The following is a 21,458-nucleotide window of genomic DNA, read 5'->3' as shown; positions in this document are numbered from 1 at the left end:
AAGAGATGGGCAAACTCTTGGTCAAAAACACAGCCGACCACAGACTTTGAGATGAGATGTGTGTGGTTACACATCTCAACCCCCAGAAGTGCCATTTAAGGCTGCGTGCACTCCAGGAGCAACTTGTCCAGCTTGTCAGACAAGGAGAAGACAGACTTCCTGCAATTCCTGCCAAGTCCTTCCCCTGGAGGGGAGAAAGGGTGCCCGACATAGGAGTAAGTCCCCAGCAGCAGAGATGGACAGTGCACAGCTCACACAATGTCCTGGCCTGTCCTCTCTCTGGTTGAGCACAGACCCCCCCCCCCATCACAACGGGGGAGAGGCACATATGTGCTCCCCTTGTGCAGCGACTCATTCCTATGCGTATGGAGGGGGCTCACTCTTCCTCCATGTGCCCTCCGTGTAGCTGAGGTAAGTAGCTGAGGTAGGAAGACAATTTGTCAGTCGCCACCAAACAGTGTCTCCAATCCCAGCGTCTAGCCAAGGGCAAGAAAATGTAACAAAAGGGCAGCACTAGTGAGTGAGAGTCATCTAACTTGTGTGCAACTTGTCGCAAGAGCAGGGCACTGACACGCATGCGCAGCCCAGCCCTGAGCATTGACCACAGTTATAAAGGGGTACAGACGACTTCAGCTGACCATGAACCCATCCATTTAAAAAAAATTTAGCCCTTTTTCTCCCCAATTTTCGTGGTATTCAATTGGTAGTTAGTCTTGTCCCATCGCTGCAACTCCCATACGGACTTGGGAGAGGCGAAGGTCGGGAACTGCTTCTTGACACAATGCCCGCTTAACCTGGAAGCCAGCCGCACCGATTTGTCAGAGGAAACACTGTACATCTGGCGACCATGTCAGCGTGCATGGCGCCCGGCCCGCCACGAGTTGCTAGTGCGCAATGGGACAAGAACATCCCTGCCGACCAAACCCTCCCTTTAACCCAGACGACGCTGGGCCAATTGTGCGCCACCCCATGGGTCTCCTGGTTGTGGCCGCTGCGACAGAACCTGGACTCAAACCAGTGCCTTGACCACTGTGTCACTCGGGAGTCCTGAACACACCCGTTTTTAACTGGACTTTAACTTCAACAGCAAGTGGCGACTCAGTTCGCATAGGAGAGGAGAAAAGCTCTCTATTAAGCAACAGGTCAATCAGAGTAATACCAGTGTCAGAATACTTTGTCGGCTTCTATTTCCGGCAGTTCCTGGTTCCTGGGTGGGGGGGGTCTTGCTTCGCCCAATGTGAAGTCTCACTTCACTTGTCAAGGTGACTAATTCACCTCAGTCGACCTACTGAACACTTATTTTCACACATGCTTTCTGTCATAACATAAGCAATCTGTCATCATACCTGCGTTGCTCCATGACACAAGAGCAAGCGGTACAAGACACAGCCTCCCTTGTAACCCCCCTCATCAAGTAAGGGTTCAAGATCAACCACATATAAAGGTTTTTAATGCCGAGATAGAGAATAGAATATCCAGAAGTCAAGCTGGTTTTTCTCTCCTATCGTACTATATTATCCGACGACCGCATCATGTTGTTCCGACAGTGCCTCTCCCTGTTCCACAGGAGGTGCTCGGTCACGCTCAGTCCCTAAGTGTGGGGATTGATGGCATCCACCATATCAGTAGCACAGATGGGTCTACTGAGGATGAGAGACCTCCAGCATTGGGTCTGTGAAAATGACATCAACTCTATCTTTACACAACAACAACCTCAGTTTGTCTCTGGGCACTCTATCATGGGAGGAGCCCCTTGATATTTGTTCCTGGCACTCGCCTGGGGGCAGTGTCAACGAGGAAGGTGGTAATGACAGGTGCACCACTCACAGGAGGGGGCGCAGCCTACGAGGAAAGAGCTTTAGACAGGTTGTGGTTCCCACAGCCCCTTCTCGCTCAGTCAAACCACCTTGAGCTGCTGATAGTGTTCCACTCAGTGAAACACTTTCAGTCCTTCCTTCGAGATTGTCATATCCTGATCAGGACAGACAATACAACCGTGGTAGCATACATCAACTGCCAAAGTGGCACTCGCTGTGCATCTACACAGACTAGCTGTCAAGACTATTCTGTGGAGCAGAGCACACCTACTCTTCCTACGCGCAACTCAGGTCCCAGGCCTACTAACTGTGGAAATGGACTTGATGTACAGAGGGAATGCTCTATACGGGGACCGGAGACTCCTTAAGAGGAGAACCAGATCTGGGAGGATCACAGTCAAGCCACCATAGATCTCTTTGCATCACAACACAGTGTGGTTTTCTGCGCTGGTAAAAACACACCTCGACTAGGGGTGCGACTCTGCGTTTTCCCTCCCCTATGTCCAATACTCCCCACTCAAATCAAATATAATTTTGTTGGTAACATACACGTGTTTAGCCGATGTTATTGCGGGTGTAGCGAAATGCTCGTGCTTTTAGTTCCGACAGTGCAGTAATATCTAACAAGTAATATGTAACAATTTCACAACAAATACCTAATACACACAAATCTAAGTAAAGGAATGGAATTAAGAATATATAAATATATGGATGAACAATGTTACAGCGACATAGACTAAGATGAAGTAGATAGTATAGAATACAGTATATACCGTTCAAAAGTTTGGGGTCACTTGTGCACCGGGGCCTCCCACTCCTCTTTCTATTCTGGTTAGGGCCAGTTTCCGCTGTTCTGTGAAGGGAGTTAGCCCCCAGTGATGTGTTGTGCAGAGCATTATACGAGATCTTCAGTTTCATGGCAATTTCTCGCATGGAATAGCCTTCATTTCTCAAAACAGCAATAGACTGACGAGTTTCAGAAGAAAGTGCTTTGTTTCTAGCCATTTTGAGCCTGTAATCAAACCCACAACATGCTAATGTTCCAGAGACTCCACTAGTCTAAAGAAGGCCAGTTGTATTGCTTCTTTAATCAGGACAACAGTTTTCAGCTCTGCTAACATAATTGCAAAAGGGTTTTCTAATGATCAATTCACCTTTTAAATGATAAACTTGGATTAGCTAACACAACGTGCCATTGCAACACAGGAGTGATGGTTGCTGATAATGGCCTCTGTACGCCAATGTAGATATTCCATAAAAAATCTGTCCTTTCCAGCTACAATAGTCATTTACAACATTAACAATGTCTACACTGTATTTCTGATCAATTTGATGTTATTTTAATCGACAAAACAAATGCTATTCTTTCAAAAACAAGGACATTTCTAAGTGACCCCAAACATTTGAATGGTAATGCAAGATATGTAAACATTATTAAAGTGACATAATTAAAGTGGGGTGAACAGGCAGTGGCTCGGGTGGTTGTTGTCCTTGATGATCTTTTTGGCCTTCCTGTGACATCGGGTGCTGTATGTGTCCTGAGGGTAGGTAGTTAGCCCCCAGTGATGTGTTGTGCAGACTGCACCACCCTCTGGAGAGCCCTGCGGTTGTGGGCGGTGTGGTTGCTGTACCAGGCGGTGATACAGCCCGACATGATGCTTTCAATTGTGCATCTGTAAAAGTTTGTGAGGGTGTTAGGTGACAACAAATTTATTCAGCCTCCTGAGGTTGAAGAGGCGCCGTTGCGCCTTCTTCACCACACTGTCTGTGTGGGAGGACCATTTCAGTTTGTCAGTGATATGTACGCCAAGGAACTTAAAACTTTCCACCTTCTCCAGTGCTGTCCCATCGATGTGGATGGGGGGGTGCTCTCTCTGCTGTTTCTTGTAGTCCACAATCATCTCCTTTGTTTTGTTGTAAGATATGTAAACGTTATTCTCAAAGCGGGCAAAGAACTTGTTTAGCTTGTCTGGAAGCAAGACGACGGTGTCCACGACATGGCTGGATTTCCTTTTGTAGTCCGGGATTTTCTGTAGACCCTGCCACATATGTCTTGTGTCTGAGCCATTGAATTACGACTCCACTTTGTCTCTATACTGACGTTTTGCCTGTTTGATTGCCTTGTGGAGGGAATGACTACTCTCTTTGTATTCTGCCATATTCCCAGTCACTTTGCCATGGGTAAATGCTGTGTTTTAAGCTTTCAGTTTTGTGCTAATACTGCCATCTATCCACAGTTTCTGGTTAGGGTAGGTTTTAATAGTCACAGTGGGTACAACATCTCCCATACACTTCTTGATGAAATCAGTCACCGTTTCAGTGTACATGTCAATATTAATCTCGGAAGCTACCCGGAACATATCCCAGTCCGCATGATCAAAACAATCTTGAAGCGTGGATTCCGATTGGTCAGACCAGCATTAAAGAGCACGGGTACTTCTTGTTTGAGTTTCTGCCTATAGGAAGGATGGAGCAAAATCTAGTTGTGGTCATATTTGCTGAAAGGAGGGTTGGGGAGGACCTTGTATGCATCCCGGAAGTTGGAATAACAATGGTTGAGTGTTTTTCCAGCGAGATTACTACAGTCGATATGCTGATAGAATTTAGGTAGCCTTTTCCTCACATTTGCTTTGTTAAAATCCCCAGTTACAATAAATGCAGCCTCAGGATATATGGTTTCAAGATTTCATAATGTCCAGTGAAGTTCCTTGAGAGCCGTCGTGGTATCAGCTTGAGGGGGGGATATACGCAGCTGTGACAATAACCAAAGAGATAATACGGTCGGCATTTGGTCAGAGTGAGTGACCAAGGCTTATCCCTCATTCTGGTAGCCACTCTAGAGTCAGAGAAACGAATGTTACGCAGAGTCCTGATGACCCAAGCAAATGGAAAGATTTTCCATCCTCACCCAGTAAACATGTTCCTCCGGGTCTGGCCTGAGAAAGGATGAATCTGAATGCACAGGCTTTGAGGCTATCCAGAGGGCGTGTGGTGTGTTTTTGAGAAGTGGTGTGACCAGAGACAGATACAGTTGAAGTCGGAAGTTTAAATACACTTAGCCAAGTACATTTAAACTCAGTTTTTCACAATTCCTGACATTTAATCCTCATAAAAACTCCCTGTTATAGGTAAGTTAGAATCACCACTTTATTTTAAGAATGTGAAATGTCAGAATATTAGTAGAGTGATTTATTTCAGCTTTTATTTCTTTCATCACATTCCCAGTGGGTCAGAAGTTTACACACTCAATTAGTATTTGGTAGCATTGCCTTTAAATTATTTAACTTGGGTGAAATGTTTCAGGTAGGCTTCCACAAGCTTCCCACAATAAGTTGGGCGAATTTTGGCCCATTCCTCCTGACAGAGCTGGTGTAACGAAGTCAGGTTTGTATTCCTCCTTGCTCTCACATGCTTTTTCAGTTCTGCCCACAAATGTTATATAGGCTTGAGGTCAGTGCTTTCTGATGGTCACTCTAATACCTTGACTTTGTTGTCCTTAAGCCATTTTGCCACAACTTTGGAAGTATGCTTGGGGTCATTGTCCATTTGGAAGAACCATTTACGACCAAGCTTTAACTTCCTGACTGATGTCTTGAGATGTTGCTTCAATATATCCACATAATTTCCCTGCCCCATGATGCCATCTATTTTATTAACTGCACCAGTCCCTCCTGCAGCAAAGCACCCCCAACAACAAGATGCTGCCACCCCCGTGCTTCACGGTTGGGATGGTGTTCTTCAGCTTGCAAGCCTCTCCCTTTTTCCTCCAAACATAACGATGGTCATTATGGCCAAACAGTTCTATTTTTGTTTCATCAGACCAGAGGACATTCCTCCAAAAAGTACAATCTTTGTCCCCATGTGCAGTTGCAAACCGTTGTCTGGCTTTTTTATGGCGGTTTTGGAGCAGTGGCTTCTTCCTTGCTGAGCGGCCTTTCAGGTTATGTTGATATAGGACTCGTTGTAGATATAGATACTTTTGTATCCGTTTCCTCCAGCTTCTTCACAAGGTCCTTTGCTGTTGTTCTAGGATTGATTTGCACTTTTTGCACCAAAGTACATTCATCTCTAGGAGACAGAACTCATCTCCTTTCTGAGCGGTATGACTGCTGCGTGGTCCCATGGTGTTAATACTTGCATACTATTGTTTGTACAGGTGAACGTGGTACCTTCAGGTGTTTGGAAATTGCTCCGAAGGATGAACCAGACTTGTGGAGGTCTACAATGTATTTTTCTGTCTTGGCTGATTTCTTTTTATTTTCCCATGATGTCAAGTAAAGAGGCACTGAGTTTGAAGGCAGGCCTTGAAGTACATCCACAGGTACACCTCCACTTGACTCAAATTATGTCAAGCTTCTAAAGCCATGCCATCATTTTCTGGAATTGTCCAAGCTGTTTAAAGGCACAGTTAACTTAGTGTATGTACACTTCTCACCCACAGTGAATTTTAAGTGAAATAATCTGTCTGTAAACAATTGTTGTAAAAATTACTGGTCATGCACAAAGTAGATGTCCTAACCGACTTGCAAAAACTATAGTTTGTTAACAAGACATTTGTGGAGTGGTTGAAAAACTAATTTTAATGACCCTCTTATGTCGTTTTATGAGGGGGACAAGTTGCTTACGCCCAGTCTCCATACCTTTAGCCCCGTCTTGGGACCTGTTTATTGTGTTTGAGGCTATTTCACAGCAACCGCTGGAAATCATGGAGATTAAATATATTTTGTATAAACTGCTTTACTGATTTCCCTTACGTTGCAAAATGGAATTGTCTCGCCTTAGAGCTTATGGTTTTCCACCCGTCGCCCTTCACACCATTTGTGTCCAGTACTCGCGTTGTGCATTTACTTGGATAGATATAGAGCGACCGGCTCTTTGTTTCCTGGGTTCCCTCCTCAAGGCTCAATGACTATCCCATTGGATAGTGGAGGCTATTATATTGTCTTATAATAGCAAAGGTTTACAGCCCCTGGAGGGCCTGAGTGCTCATTCCATCAGAGGCGTGGCTACCTCTTTGGCACTGTTTAAAGGCATATGGGATATGGCTTGTTGGGCTACCCCTCATACTTTTATTAAGTTTTACCGACTGGATGTTACTGCACCTTCGTTGGTGCATGATGTCCTCAGTGTCAGAGTCTCTGAGGGAGGAATGTGTTGGATGACTAGCTGTGTTCGAAAGGCATGTCTATGATACGAGAGTTGGCCATATACCAGTAGTGATACATCTCAACAAATATTTGAAATAGAACACAAGGTTAATTTCTTAACCCCAGTTATATGATATGTTACTCATCACTTGGATTCGGTCTTAGGTAGCAAAATTTGAAATGTTGTTTCATACATTGGATAAAAGTAGAGACTCAGAGCTACAAAATGGTATATCATACACTGCATTTTTAAGGAACAATGGGAAAGTAATTCTGCTTTGAAAGTTGATAAACTTGTAAACTCACTTTTGAGAAAATGGCCTTTGAATGTGTTGGTATCTAGTGAGGAGCTCTTTGTCTACACCCATTCAACATTGTTCACACCCTCTTAAGCTTTAGCCCCACCCATCTCATTTTGCCCTTAGAGCGTTCAGAGTGCACACTTGACGCTCTGGCCGATGATTTGTTTACCTATGGACAACATGAAAACAGCCTAACCAGCTCTGTTGGCAACAATTTCATTATGCTTTTTTGCAGATGTTTACTAACACCGGTCATATTCAATTTGTGTTGTACACTTTAGATTAACCTCTCTGATCTCCCCATCCCGGATCCGGTATCGTGACTACAGACTCAAGCTCATTACCATAACGCAACGTTAACTATTCATGAAAATCGCAAATGAAATGAAATAAATATGCCATCTCTCAAGCTTAGCCTTTTGTAAACAACACTGTCATCTCAGATTTTCAAAATATGCTTCTCAACCATAGGAAAACAATCATTTGTGTAAAAGTAGCTAGCTAGCGTAGCATTTAGCGTTAGCATTAGCGTTAGCATCCAGCACGCAACATTTCAACAAAAACATAAAAGCCTTCAAATAAAATAATTTACCTTTGAAGAACTTCGGATGTTTTCAATGAGGAGACTCTCAGTTAGATAGCAAATGCTCAGTTTTTTCCAAAAAGATTCTTTGTGTATTAGAAATAGCTCCGTTTTGTACATCACATTTGGCTACAAAAAAACCCAGAAAATTCAGTCCTCAAAACGCGAACTTTTTTCCAAATTAACTCCATAATATCGACTGAAAACATGGCAAACGTGGTTTAGAATCAATCCTCAAGGTGTTTTTCACATATCTCTTCGATGATATATCGTTCGTGGAAGCATGGTTTCTCCTCTCAATCAAATGGAAAAATACTTGCACCTGGCTTTGCGCACCAATTTCGACGCAGGACACCAGGCGGACACTTGGAAAATGTAGTCTCTTATGGTCAATCTTCCAATGATATGCCTACAAATACGTCACAATGCTGCCGACATCTTGGGGAAACGGCAGAAGGTCTAAGCTTATTCCTGTCGCATTCACAGCCATATAAGGAGACATTAGAAAACAGAGCTTCAGAAATTCTGCTCATTTCCTGTTTGACGTTTCATCTTGGTTTCGCCTGTATAATGAGTTCTGGGGCACTTACAGACAATATCTTTGCAGATTCTGAAACTTGAGTGTTTTCTTTCAAAAACTGTCAAGAATATGCATAGTCGAGCATCTTTTCGTGACAAAATATTGCGCTTAAAACGGGAACGTTTTTTATCCAAAAATGAAATAGCGCCCCTAGAGATCCAACAGGTTAAGACATGTAGCTAGCTAGCTAAACAATGAACCTAGCTAGGTAAACATTGTGTAAGATTACACACGTTGCGTAACGTTGGCTAACGAGCCATCCAGCTAACGTTAACTAGTTAAACAACAATGCTAAATCATGTCGTTACTACCCTGCATGAATATTCTGGGAGCTAACCAACCAGGTTCAATGTTAGCTAGCTAACATTAGGCTCTAGCTAGAAAAGCAAATTGCTCTAGGATACAAATAATAGCGTCAGCTAGGAAGCCAGACAGCTAATGTTAGCTAGCTAGCTAACAGTACACTTTAGCTACAAATGAAACCACTTCCTGTCAAAATCAGAAATGTGTAATATCTGAAAATGTAGCTAGCTAACAATAGACTATCTTACCTGTATATGTCATCTACATACGTCTCACTGTCACGAATGCCATGCCACGTTGCCCTTAGTTTGAAGATGTAATCTGGAGACAGGTGTTTTCTCCATCTCTTTAGCTATCATACTCTATTCCACTTATTTCAAAACTTGATCCTCCAGAAAGTGGAGAGCATCACTTTTGCAGCTCCACTACACAGTACATTCGACAGATTACCAACACAGACTGACCAACTCAAATAGACAGAAGCCGTCTATATGGCAGACCAATCCGCACTCCTCTCTCGGCATGTCCAGCCCACTCATTTTCTCAGCCAATCATGGCTAGTGGGCAGGCTGCTGACTTTTTCCGTGGCTAAACCAACAAGGCTTGTAATTTAATGATTTTATTCATATTTACAGATGGCATACATGTTTGTTATTAAGGCACATGAAAGTTCACATGTTCGAGAAGGTATTTCTGCCAAAACCCACATTTTGATAAACAAAAATATTTTTTACGTTCAAACGGCTCTCCTGTGAAGTCGTGACTTGCGACATACACCTAGTTTCCTGAATCGGGTCATACAGTATATGAGTGAGATGTATCACCACATTTCTGTTCTCGTAGTGCGCAAGGAAGAGAGACATGTTTTGCGAATGACTAGTGGGCGGGCGAGTGACGCCTTATAGAGTGTGTGATCTGAATGGCTTGGTGTCTACTTTATATTTTATGTATGGCATTTTCTCCTTGTAGGAGCTTCAACAGCAGCGCATGATCGAGATGAAGAATCTGAAAAAGACCCGGAATTTCTACCAAAAGCTGCTCCACCAAGAGAGAAAAAATAAAGGTACAAATCAATCCCTCATCACTTTTATATTCCCAATGTCTACTATTGGTTGATAAATAGAAATATTGCATTTCTTTCTCTATGTGTTTTTCTTCTGAAGGTTCGGAGGCTAGATTGATGCTGTCCAAACTCAAGATCCAGTTTGAGGAGTTGAGGTCCAAAGTGGAGTTCCTAGACTGTGTAAAGAAATATCTTGAGGTGCGGACAGGTTGATTTGCAGTGAGGATTCCCCCTCTTTAGAGAATTACTTTGTAACTTATCTGGAGAAAAACGTTGTTTTAAGCTATTAAAACGGTAGTAGCAGTATACATATCAGGGAGCGAATGACCCATCATTAGATTGTTAATAAACACAATAATAAAACCTATGGAATTTTAACAATATAATATGGCTATTAAACCAGAATAAAAAAACATGTATGGTTCTACAAAGAACCTTTGAGATTTATAGAACCATTCTCCATTAAATGTTTATAAAGTAGCATATTCTATACAGCCCCAAAAAGGGTTGTGACCATAGCGGAGTATAGAACCTTTTTTAATGTTTTTTTTATAGAACCTTAGGAAAGTGTTCTTTACAGCAACATACAGGTTCCATTTAGAACCTTATAAGCATGGTTCTTTATAGAACTTTTAAAAAAGTTCCATATAGCACTAAAAGGTTTTACTCTATGTTTGCAAGCCACATAACCCTTATTTGGCACTATATGGAACCATTTGTTTTTAGTGTGAATCTCTGCCTGGTTGGTTTGGTCAGGTTCTGAGTGTGGATCAGTGGGGTATGGATATGTCCCTCCTCCCCTCCCTGGCAGCATCTGGTCCAGGGAGCCCTCTGGATCTCCAGCCCTCAGAGGAGCCTGCCGTGCTGGGATTGGTATCTTTGTCTGGAGCAGAGAGAGGGAAGAGCAGCCTGCAGGCCGCCACACCCCTGGGTCTCATGTCCTACCTCTATGCCAGGTAACACTAATGCACTATATATTAGCTTACATTAACACGTTTAGGTTACAGTAAAACATGAACTATTAAACCCATGAGTGTGATTAACAGTGTATCAGCACGTATGGTTTAAATAGTGTCCCTCTAGTGGACAATGTGTTATTAAACTGAGCACCACATTTTACTGTCCACCATCATGCCTATGATTGCTGAGAACATTTTACATGATATCCTACATATGGCACAAAGAGACATTTCTGTTTATTTAGATTTGTGCCCAAATGTGTTTCATTGTGATTTGTCCTAATTCTTCTAGACATGTTGTGTAGTGAGATCACATTCAACAGATACCAAACTAAACTCTGTGTTCTATCTCCTTTGACAGAAATGCTCTATTGGAGGGCTACATCCAACAGTTCCTGTACACATACCGCTATTTCTGCACCCCTCAAGAACTCCTTCAGTTCCTGATGGAAAAATTCACCAGTGCTGTAGCAGCAGGGTATGTAAGGCTACTGTAGCAGAAATAAAAGACAGACAGACATAAACCACAAATTAATTTCATGCTCTTTGGATGGTGTCCGTTCTAGTCATTCTATTTCTATGATTATTTGATTCTGTGGAATTATAATGTCTGGTCAAGTAATTCTGGTTCTATGGTAAAATGTTAATTGAGATAATATAATTGGCATTTGTCAGAAACAATAAGAAAATGAATGGCCACTTGTACAAAAAAACAAAGTGACTATAACTGTCAAGTAAGAACTGTAAACATGGGCCTGTATAAATGAGGATCACATTTTTGTTCACATAAAATTATATTGGCTTGAAAGCTACCTTTTTTAAAATTTATTTTACCCCCCTTTTTCTCCCCAATTTCGTTGTATCCAATTATTAGTAGTTACTATCTTGTCTCATCGCTACAACTCCCGTACGGGCTCGGGAGAGACGAAGGTCGAAAGCCATGCGTCCTCTGAAACACAACCCAACCAAGCCGCACTGCTTCTTAACACAGCACCCATCCAACCCGGAAGCCAGCCGCACCAATGTGTCGGAGGAAACACCGTGCTCCTGGCGACCTTGGTTAGCGTGCACTGTGCCCTGCCCGCCACAGGAGTCGCTGGTGCGCGATGAGACAAGTATATCCCTACCGGCCAAACCCTCCCTAACCCCCCCACACATTCTGCAGCGATACGCCATCCCATCTGGTTTGTTCTTAGTGGGAACCACACATGGAGGGAGTCTATTCTACATAGTTTTAACTCCGGAAACGAACAATAGTGACGCCAGCTAGATGGGGTTCTGGTCTGGAATAGATAAGAACAAAAAATGTGCACCCCTTGGAATGAATTGAGAAACGCTGCTCTACAAGAAGTTGGGTTCTGGGCTGGATGGATAGCTGGAGAGAGAGTTGCAGGCTCATGTCTAGCACAGAGAGGGAGAGCGATAGGCTACAGGCACACATTTATTTCTTACTACAGTAGCGTTGGTCCCAAACATGCAATGATGTCGAATAATCCAAACCCAGGCCCAAATCAGTTCTCAAAATATCAGGCGTGACCCTGGATGAAAATCAAAAATCAAAACTTCCAGAGGAATTCTGAAAAATAACTGTCCTGAATTTATTTTACTCTTTTGTAAAAATGGCAGCTTTTTTAATCTTTCAAAAACCACAGCTGAGCTATGCCCGAGAGAGTAAAAGTATGCCAAAGATTTAAATATATTAGGCTCGAATATAGCTAATTTTCATTTTTCACCTCATAATCTGTGAAATTTGAATGTCAGGTCTAATAATTATATTTCTGTGGTTATTTGTGGTTATCCTTTTTCTACCAGAGGTGGTCCAAATGTGTCAGGGGACCGTGCTAAGGTGTACCATCGGAGTCTGGATGTGCTGCAAACCTGGCTGACTGACTGCAGACTGGTGGATTTCAGCCCCAAGTCCATCCTGCTGATCACACTGGAAAACTTCCTCACCAATGAAGTAATTAAAGATCAATCATCAATTAAATGACAAAGCAATCGAATGATAAAACCAATCACTCAAGCAAGTCAATTCATCATTCAATATATGTCTCAACTGACCAGCTAAATCTGTAGCAGTATAGTTGTTTTTGTTGATGTCACTGTGGTTGCTTTTGTTGTCGATTTTTCAGAGTATTTATAAATACAATACTCTTAAACAATGTTTTTGTAATGGTCTGGTTCTTATGTAGGTGTCTCCAGTAGACAGCAGAGGAGAGAGGCTTCTGGCCACTCTTCAGAGCTCTCCCAGGAGGAGGTGGAGCCAAAGCTGTGGGAGCCCAATCAGCATGCAGGAAGAAGATGATGCATTGTCTTCTCATACCATATGCAGAAAATCACATGTTGAGGACTCTGGAAAGAAGGTCCATATAAGCATTATTATACATGTACTATTATGTTGGTGATGTTGTTTGTCTTACCTGAACCAACAATCATCTGATTGGTTCAAAGTATGGGAAGTTTGTCTGGCTCAAAAGAAACCCATTTACACAAATATATATTCTGATTGAGTGGGACCATGGCTGCACCCTTGCCCAGTTATGTGACATCCATAGATTAGGGCCTACTGAATTTATTTCAATTGACTGATTTCCTTAAATGAACTGTAACTCAGCGAAATCGTTTAAATTGTTGCATATTGCGTTCATATTTTAGTTCAGGATATGTATTCATAGACGGAACCTTTCTAAGTTGATTTATCTCTGTAGAGTTTCCAGTGGAAAATATCTAGGGTGGTGGAGCCCCAGGCAACCCAGACCAAAGACCAGGCCTACTCATTAGCAGCAGCCCTGCCGCGGCCCTGCTACACCTCCCTTATGGATGACATCTCCAGTGCCTGCCTCAGAAGCGAGGAAAGACACCCTTTTAGTCAGAGTGAACACAGCGCCCAACACACGGCACAGCAACTCACTCTACTGCAGCAGGTAAACATGTGCACGCACAAACGTGCATACACACACTGACATGCACACACGCACGCGTGCACACACACACACACACACACACACATTGACATGCACACGCATACACAGCCCACCAAATCATCCTGCAGCAACAGATAAACAGACTTGCACAATTTCTCCCTCTCTCATGCATTCACACTCACTAACAAACACATTGTTATTCATAGACACTGGGGGGGAGACAAATCACTACTTTATGAACTGAAAACAAATTCACAGACCTACAGTTGAAGGTGGAAGTTTACATACACCTTAGCCAAATACATTTAAACTCAATTCCTGACATTTAATCCTAGTAAAAATTCCCTGTTTTAGGTCAGTTAGGATCACCACTTTATTTTAAGAAATGTCAGAATAATAGTAGAGAGAATGATTTATTTCAGATTTTATTTCTTTCATCACATTCCCAGTGGGTCAGAAGTTCACATACACTCAATTAGTATTTGGTAGCATTGCCTTTAAATTGTTTAACTTGAGTAAAACGTTTCAGGTAGCCTTCCACAAGCTTCCCACAATAAGTTGGGTGAATTTTGGCCCATTCCTCCTGACAGAGCTGGTGTAACTGAGTCAGGTTTGTAGGCCTCCTTACTCGCACACGCATTTTCAGTTCTGCCCACAAATGTTCTATAGAATTGAGGTCAGGGCTTTGTGATGGCCACTCCAATACCTTGACTTTGTTGTCCTTAAGCCATTTTGCCACAACTTTGGAAGTATGCTTGGGGTCATTGTCCATTTGGAAGACCCATTTGCGACCAAGCTTTAACTTCCTGACTGATGTCTTCAGATGCTGCTTCAATATATCCACATCATTTTCCTGCCTCATGATGCCATCTATTTTGTGAAGTGCACCAGTCCTACCTGCAGCAAAGCACCACCACAACATGATGCTGCCACCCTCGTGCTTCATGGTTGGTATGGTGTTCTTCAGCTTGCAAGCCTCCCCCTTTTTCCTCCTAACATAACGATGGTCATTATGGCCAAACAGTTCTATTTTTGTCCAAAAAGTACGATCTTTGTCCCAATGTGCAGTTGCAAACCGTAGTCTGGCTTTTTATGGCAGTTTTGGAGCGGTGGCTTCTTCCTTGCTGAGCGGCCTTTCAGGTTATGTCGAAATAGGACTCGTTTTACTGTGGATTTAGATACAAAAGTATCTGTTTCCTCCAGCATCTTCACAAGGTCATTTGCTGTTGTTCTGGGATTGATTTGCACTTTCGCACCAAAGTATGTTAATCTTTACTGCCCTCCCAAGCAAAAAGGCAGTAACTGCTCATTTGGTCGAAAATGAGTTAATGTAATTTTTGTTACATTAAATGCATGCTTAATCATGTGGACAAGTATCCTGCCTCGTATTGTGTTTTGGAGAGAATGGGGGTCGTATTAGCAGTATCTGCAAAAAGTTACTGTGAATCCAAGGTAAGTGGCAGTAACTGCCTTTTAGCTTGGTTTCAACCTGCCCTTGGCTGCAGTTACTGCGTTTTACCTTGGTTTCATATAATTTTATTCTGATAGTGATGCAATCGAACCTGTATGACACTGACTGACAGCTACACACACACATACAATGCTAATCTAGGTATACAACACCATGGCACAGCATTCCCGGGGGAAAATGATGGTTGAACTTGCTCTGAAATGCCAACATCCAGACACTGGTAAGAACTAGCTAGCCAAGTAGATCTCAGATCAAAATTAATTAGCTAGCTAGCAAGCTATCTAACTAGCTAGCGAGCATAGACTAACAATGCTACCTGCTCTCATGAGAGGAGATCTGCAATTGATACTAACTTCAATCTATTAGCCATAGAATTAATTATATTCTGACATTTCATCTGATGGTTTCTTTGAATCAGTACACCATGCACACGATTTCTAGCCAGTGACAGCCACCTAGCTAAAACTGACGTGCCCCTACCAAAACGTCAAAATCTACCTAGCTAGCATTAGCATGAAGCAATAGATTTGTGCTACATGTTCCCATAAGAGACAAATTAATATAATCCCTAGTTGAATTCTGACATTCCATGGGTTATTTGAATCTGTAACTTTACACCACACACATGACTTCTTAGCAGCTGACGGTCAGTTGGACGTGCACCCCATACTGAATTGTCAAATGCCACGCACACTCGTTTTCCAGATGAGCGCACACACAGAATTGCTACTCACATGTTCAGGGTTTCTGGTTCTTTTTTTATATTCCAGTATTGCGTGACTGTCCCAACTGAAAGTTAAAATACCAAATTGTATCCACCACCTTTGTTGGTGGCATATGTAATTAGTACAAGCTTTGACATGCCAAATGTGTGCTCAATGTGTCTGCTTCAGTGCCATCATTACATGAATGCAGAATAAACAGTTTTGCATGACTTCCACCAATCCCTGTGGTCTAGATGATTAGTATCCATGTGGATCAAAGTTGCCATGTGAGGGTGTATTAGGACAGTACACCCACGTTAATGTCCATCCATGTAATTATTTTGTATTTGTAAATAAAAATGAACATTTAAGAGCCTTTTTGGGATTAGTTATGAAATTAATAGATGAACTGAGTTATGACAGTGAAAATTATTATGATGATGTTTGCACAAGATAAAATCAACATTGATTATATCCTATATTATAGAATAACTGAAAAGAATTATGATCATATGTTTGTACACCACAAAATGTCAGTATTAATTATCATCATCCATGACAGAATAGAATCATTGGGATGCATGTCCCTGGCCAAATTCCAACAAATATTCCTGATCGACCCCGTTTAACTGAAGTCACAGTGTCAACACTATTTGAAGAAATAGAGAACCAGTGGGTGGTCTCTGACTCCTTAGACAGGCTGATTGTCACCATGATGGGCAAGTCAATCACCAACAGACTGATTCCACCAATGGATCAGAGGGGAAAGAAAGCTTCAGCGAGCAAATTGAACATGAATCCAATCCTACAACACATTGAGTCCTTCCATCCCCAAATCAGCCACTACAGACGAGAGCATGCCCCATATCGTCAATATTCGGTTCATGCATAATGACTACAAGGAGAAGAACAAAGATGCCAGCTGCGGTTAGGAACATCAGCTTTGTGAAGCTTGGTGAAGAGGAGTGTAAGTTCTGTTTGGTGTTGGGTCATCATCTGAAGATGGGGCACAGGGAGAATGAGGCCATGGAAACCCAAGCTTGCCAAGACAACAGCCATGCAGAACCTGAATTCACCATCCCCAACCCTGACTACATGCAATGTAGGACATATGAGGAACATAAGAAGTCTGCAGAGCAGAGCAGAAGCCATTACCAGGCTGATGCCCAGAAAGATTGGCCTGAGGACTGGTCTGTGAGGAGCATTGATATGCAAAAAGTCATCATGCTCCCTCACATGAAAGGTGTGAAAACAGCATTGTTCACAAGAAGAATCGTTGCCTATCGCGAGACATTCACCACCATTGGAAAGAAGTCTCAAATGAAGAAGAAAACAATCTCAGTGGTATGGTGTGAAGGAACAGCTGGTCGGAAGGCAGAGGAGATTACTTCATCTTACGTAACAGCACTGGAGAATGAGAGAGATGTCAAGCATGCAGTGGGTGGATAACTGCACTTCTCAAAACAAAAACTGGTGCCTCCTAACATCACTGGTGAGTGTTGTCAATGCTGACTCAACTTTGATGGAGGCCATCACCCTCAAGTTCTTTGAGCCAGGACACACCTTCATGAGTGCAGACAGTTTCCACCATGGTGTGGAACAGGAAATGAAAGCTCGACCTGGAGGTGTGGTGTACGACTTCCTCCATGTGGTCGCCACTTCCAATGTGGGCAAGGTGGAGGTGGTCGAAATGAAAAAGGAAAACATCCTGGCATGGAAAGCTGGCCATTCCATCGCCAAGCTGAAGAAGGCAGCAGCACCAAAGCTGGCAGAGATGGCTGAGATCCAGTTGAGGCGTGGATCCAAGAGCCTCTTCTACAAAGTCTCCCATGAAGAAAAGGGCTTCACAGAGCTCGACTTTATCATGAAGAAAGTCACTCTAGAGACACCCTCAACACTACGTACACATGATAGAAGGATAGAAGAGTCCAAGAAGATGGACATCATCACCAAGCTGTGTCCTCTGACGCCTGCAAATCGAAGGCAGTTCTGGAATGCCTTGGCTGTGAACAACTTTGCTTGAGGAGTGATATGGAAGAGCACTGAAGAAGTTTTACTCAAAAAGAAATGTAACTACTCACCATTTTATCAATTTTAGCTAAATGTCATTTGGGTACTCTTATGAATATGAACATGTAAATATGTTTTAAAAATGTTTATTAGCAATCTCATGGTCATTTTTTATATTTTGTATTACCCTACATCATACTTCTATTATGTTCCATCATTGTATAATACAAGACAGGTAATAATTTCATGTAATTCAAACAATTTCAGTGCTGCTTTTCACATTTATTCTTATAACAAGACATGGGCTACTTGTCACACACAGTATGTAATGTATGTAATGTTTCAACTCTGTTACACTGTCATTAAATACACTGCTCTTGTATTAATAGCATAAATGAGAAGTATAGTAAACTAACAAATGAAAATGGCAGGAAAATGTATAACATATCATGCCAAGGAGGAAGGCAGTAACTGCCGTTTAAGGGTCAAAGTTCATGTCAGAGGACAGGGTCAACATGAATAAAATAAATGTACTTATAGTAAGGCAACAGATCATTACATCTCCAATGATCTCCCTAGAATTCATTTGGCTGGACAATTAAAAAACTTTGAAGACATTTTTCTCAGTTCCACTCTATGAGCAGTTACTGCCTTTTTGCTTGGGAGGGCAGTATGAACTGAGCGGTATGAACTCTGTGTGGTCCCATGGTGTTTATACTTGCATACTATTGTTTGTACAGATGAATGTGGTACCTTCAGGTGTTTGGAAATTCCTCCCAAGGATGAACCAGAGTTGTGGAGGTCTAATAAAATAAAAAATATTCTGATTTCTTTTGATTTTCCCATGATGTCAAGCAATGAGGCACTGAGTTTGAAGGTAGGCCTTGAAATACATCCACAGGTACACCTCCAATTGACTCAAGTGATGTCAACTAGCCTATCAGAAGCTTCTAAAGCCATGACATACTTTTCTGGAATTTTCCAAGCTGTTTAAAGGCACAGTCAACTTAGTGTATGTAAACTTCTGACCCACTGAAATTGTGATACAGTGAATTATAAGTGAAATAATATGTCTGTAAACAATTGTAAAAATGACTTGTGTCATGCACGAAGTAGATGTCCTAACCGACTTGCCAAAACTATAGTTTGTTAACAAGAAATTTGTGGAGTGGTTGAAAAACGAGTTTTAATGACTCCAACTTAAGTGTATGTAAACTTCTGACTTCAACTGTATATATAAATGTGAAACATAAGCTCTTGTTTTTTTTAAATGCAGGAAATGTTTCAAGGCTGTCACCCCAATAATTTCCTCAACTCTAGAGCTCAAGGAGTCGGGGACAAAGCTTTTAGTGTCACCAAGTGAGTAAATATTCCCTTTGGTTCAAATATTTCAGTGACATATACCAGAATGCATAATCTGAAACAAGCATCACTTGCTAGATTATGAGACGTATGTGACAGTCAGGCATTGCATCCTTGACAATCTCTGACCTAAAATCAACCGTTCGCAGCTCAATCTCGAGTCTGATTGTCTCTCTCTTATCCCACAGACATGTGTCACACTCTATACCTCCAGTAGAGGGCAGCAGTTTATTTGTTAATGAGGAGATGCCACAGGACAGCTACCTCCAACAGCTACTGAGATATGCTGACAGTGTCTCCAACTGGGTTTCTGCTGAAATTGTCATCTGTGATTCGATAAAGGTGAGATCTGCTAGTAATGGGGATACAACTCTGTTGGACATTACTGTTTGATCTCTATATCTATATGTATGTTATTTATTCAACACACACACACACACACACACACACACACACACACACACAAGACAGTCAGAGGCTGGCACTAAGACAGCATTGAATGAGCTGTATTCCGCCATAAGCAAACAAGAAAATGCTCACCCAGAGGCGGCAATCCTACTAGCCGGGGATTTTAATGCAGGGAAACTTAAATCCGTTTTTACCACATTTCTATCAGCATGTTAAATGTGCAACCAGAGGAAAAAAACTCTGGACCACCGATACTTCACACACAGAGACGCATACAAAGCTCTCCCTCGCCCTCCATTTGGCAAATCTGACCATAATTCTATCCTCCTGATTCCTGCTCACAAGGAGGAATTAAAGCAGGAAGCACCAGTGACTAGATCAATAAAAAGTGGTCAGATGAAGCAAATGCTAAGCTACAGGACTGTTTTGCTAGCACAGACATGGAATATGTTCTGGGATTCCTCCGGTGGCATTGAGGAGTACACCACATCATTCATTGGCTCAATCAATAAGTGCATCGATGATGTGTCCCCATAGTGACCGTATGTACACCACCGTTCAAAAGTTTGGGGTCACTTAAAAATGTCCTTGTTTTTGAATCATCAAACAGGCAAAGCATCAATACAGGTCTATGATTGAATCGTAATACACCGGTTCTGGTGCTCGTTGGATATGGCAGGGCTTGCAAACCATTACAGACTACAAAGGGAAGCACAGCCGAGAGCTGCCCAGTAACACGAGCCTACCAGACGAGCTAAACTACTTCTATGCTCGCTTCAAGGCAAATATCACTGAAACATGCATGAGAGCACCAGCTGTTTAAGAAGACTGTGATCTTTCTCGCCGCAGCCAATGTGAGTAAGACCTTTAAATAGGTCAAAATTCACAAGGCCGCAGGGCCAGATGGATTACCAGGACATGTACTGTGAACATGCGTTGACCAACTGGCAAGTGTCGTCACTGACATTTTCAACCTCTCCATGTCCGAGTCTGTAATACCAAGATGTTTTAAGCAGACCACCTGTGCCTGTGCCGAAGAACACAAAGAAATCTTGCATAAATGACTACCGTCCCGTAGCACTCACGTCTGTAGCCATGAAGTGCTTTGAAAGACTGGTCATGGCTCACATCAAGAACATTATCCCAGAAACCCTAGACCCACTCCAATTGCATACCGCCCCAACAGATCCACAGATGATACAATCTCTATTGCACTCCACACTGCCCTTTCCCACCTGGACAAAAGGAACACCTATGTGAGAAAGCAATTCATTGACTACACCTCAGCGTTCAACACCATAGTGCCCTCAAAGTTCATCAATAACCTAAGGACCCTGGGACTAAACACCTGCCTCTGCATCTGGATCCTGGATTCCTGACGGGCCGCCCCCAGGTGGTAAGGGTAGGTAACAACACATCCGCCATACTGATCCTCAACACAGAGCCCCCTCAGGGGTGCATGCTCAGTACCCTCCTGTACTCCCTGTTCACTCATTACTGCACGACCAGGCACAGCTCCAACACCATCATTAAGTTTGCCAATGACACAACAGTGGTAGGCTTGATCAACGACAACGACGAGACAGCCTATAGGGAGGAGGTCAGACACCTGGCCGAGTGGTGCCAGGACAACAACCTCTCCCTCAACGTGATCAAGACAAAGGAGATGATTGTGGACTACAGGAAAAAAAAGGACAGAGCACGCCCCCATTCTCATCGACGGGGCTGCAGTGGAGCAAGTTGGGAGCTTCAAGTTCCTTGGTGTCCACATCACCAACAAACTAACATGGTCCAAGCACACCAAGACAGTCATGAAGAGGGCACG

General features: G+C 42.6%; 1 protein-coding gene across 1 annotated transcript in view; it reads left to right on the top strand.

Moving 5' to 3' along the window:
* The window catches only part of LOC110502312 (kinase non-catalytic C-lobe domain-containing protein 1), a 90,828-nt gene that overhangs the window by 53,790 nt on the left and 15,580 nt on the right, over positions 1-21,458 (top strand). Inside the window, exons 18-26 of the mRNA XM_021580246.2 lie at positions 9,702-9,795; positions 9,896-9,993; positions 10,552-10,751; positions 11,116-11,232; positions 12,567-12,714; positions 12,947-13,117; positions 13,463-13,678; positions 19,140-19,222; positions 19,414-19,567. Of these exons, the coding sequence (XP_021435921.2) occupies positions 9,702-9,795; positions 9,896-9,993; positions 10,552-10,751; positions 11,116-11,232; positions 12,567-12,714; positions 12,947-13,117; positions 13,463-13,678; positions 19,140-19,222; positions 19,414-19,567 (1,281 nt within the window). The remainder of the gene's footprint in view (positions 1-9,701; positions 9,796-9,895; positions 9,994-10,551; positions 10,752-11,115; positions 11,233-12,566; positions 12,715-12,946; positions 13,118-13,462; positions 13,679-19,139; positions 19,223-19,413; positions 19,568-21,458) is intronic.

Source organism: Oncorhynchus mykiss, chromosome 23, assembly GCF_013265735.2.
Source record: "Oncorhynchus mykiss isolate Arlee chromosome 23, USDA_OmykA_1.1, whole genome shotgun sequence".
Classification (NCBI taxonomy): Eukaryota; Metazoa; Chordata; class Actinopteri; order Salmoniformes; family Salmonidae; genus Oncorhynchus; species Oncorhynchus mykiss.
The sequence above is the reverse complement of the archived record's forward strand: the minus strand, read 5'-3'. Positions and strand labels throughout refer to the sequence as shown.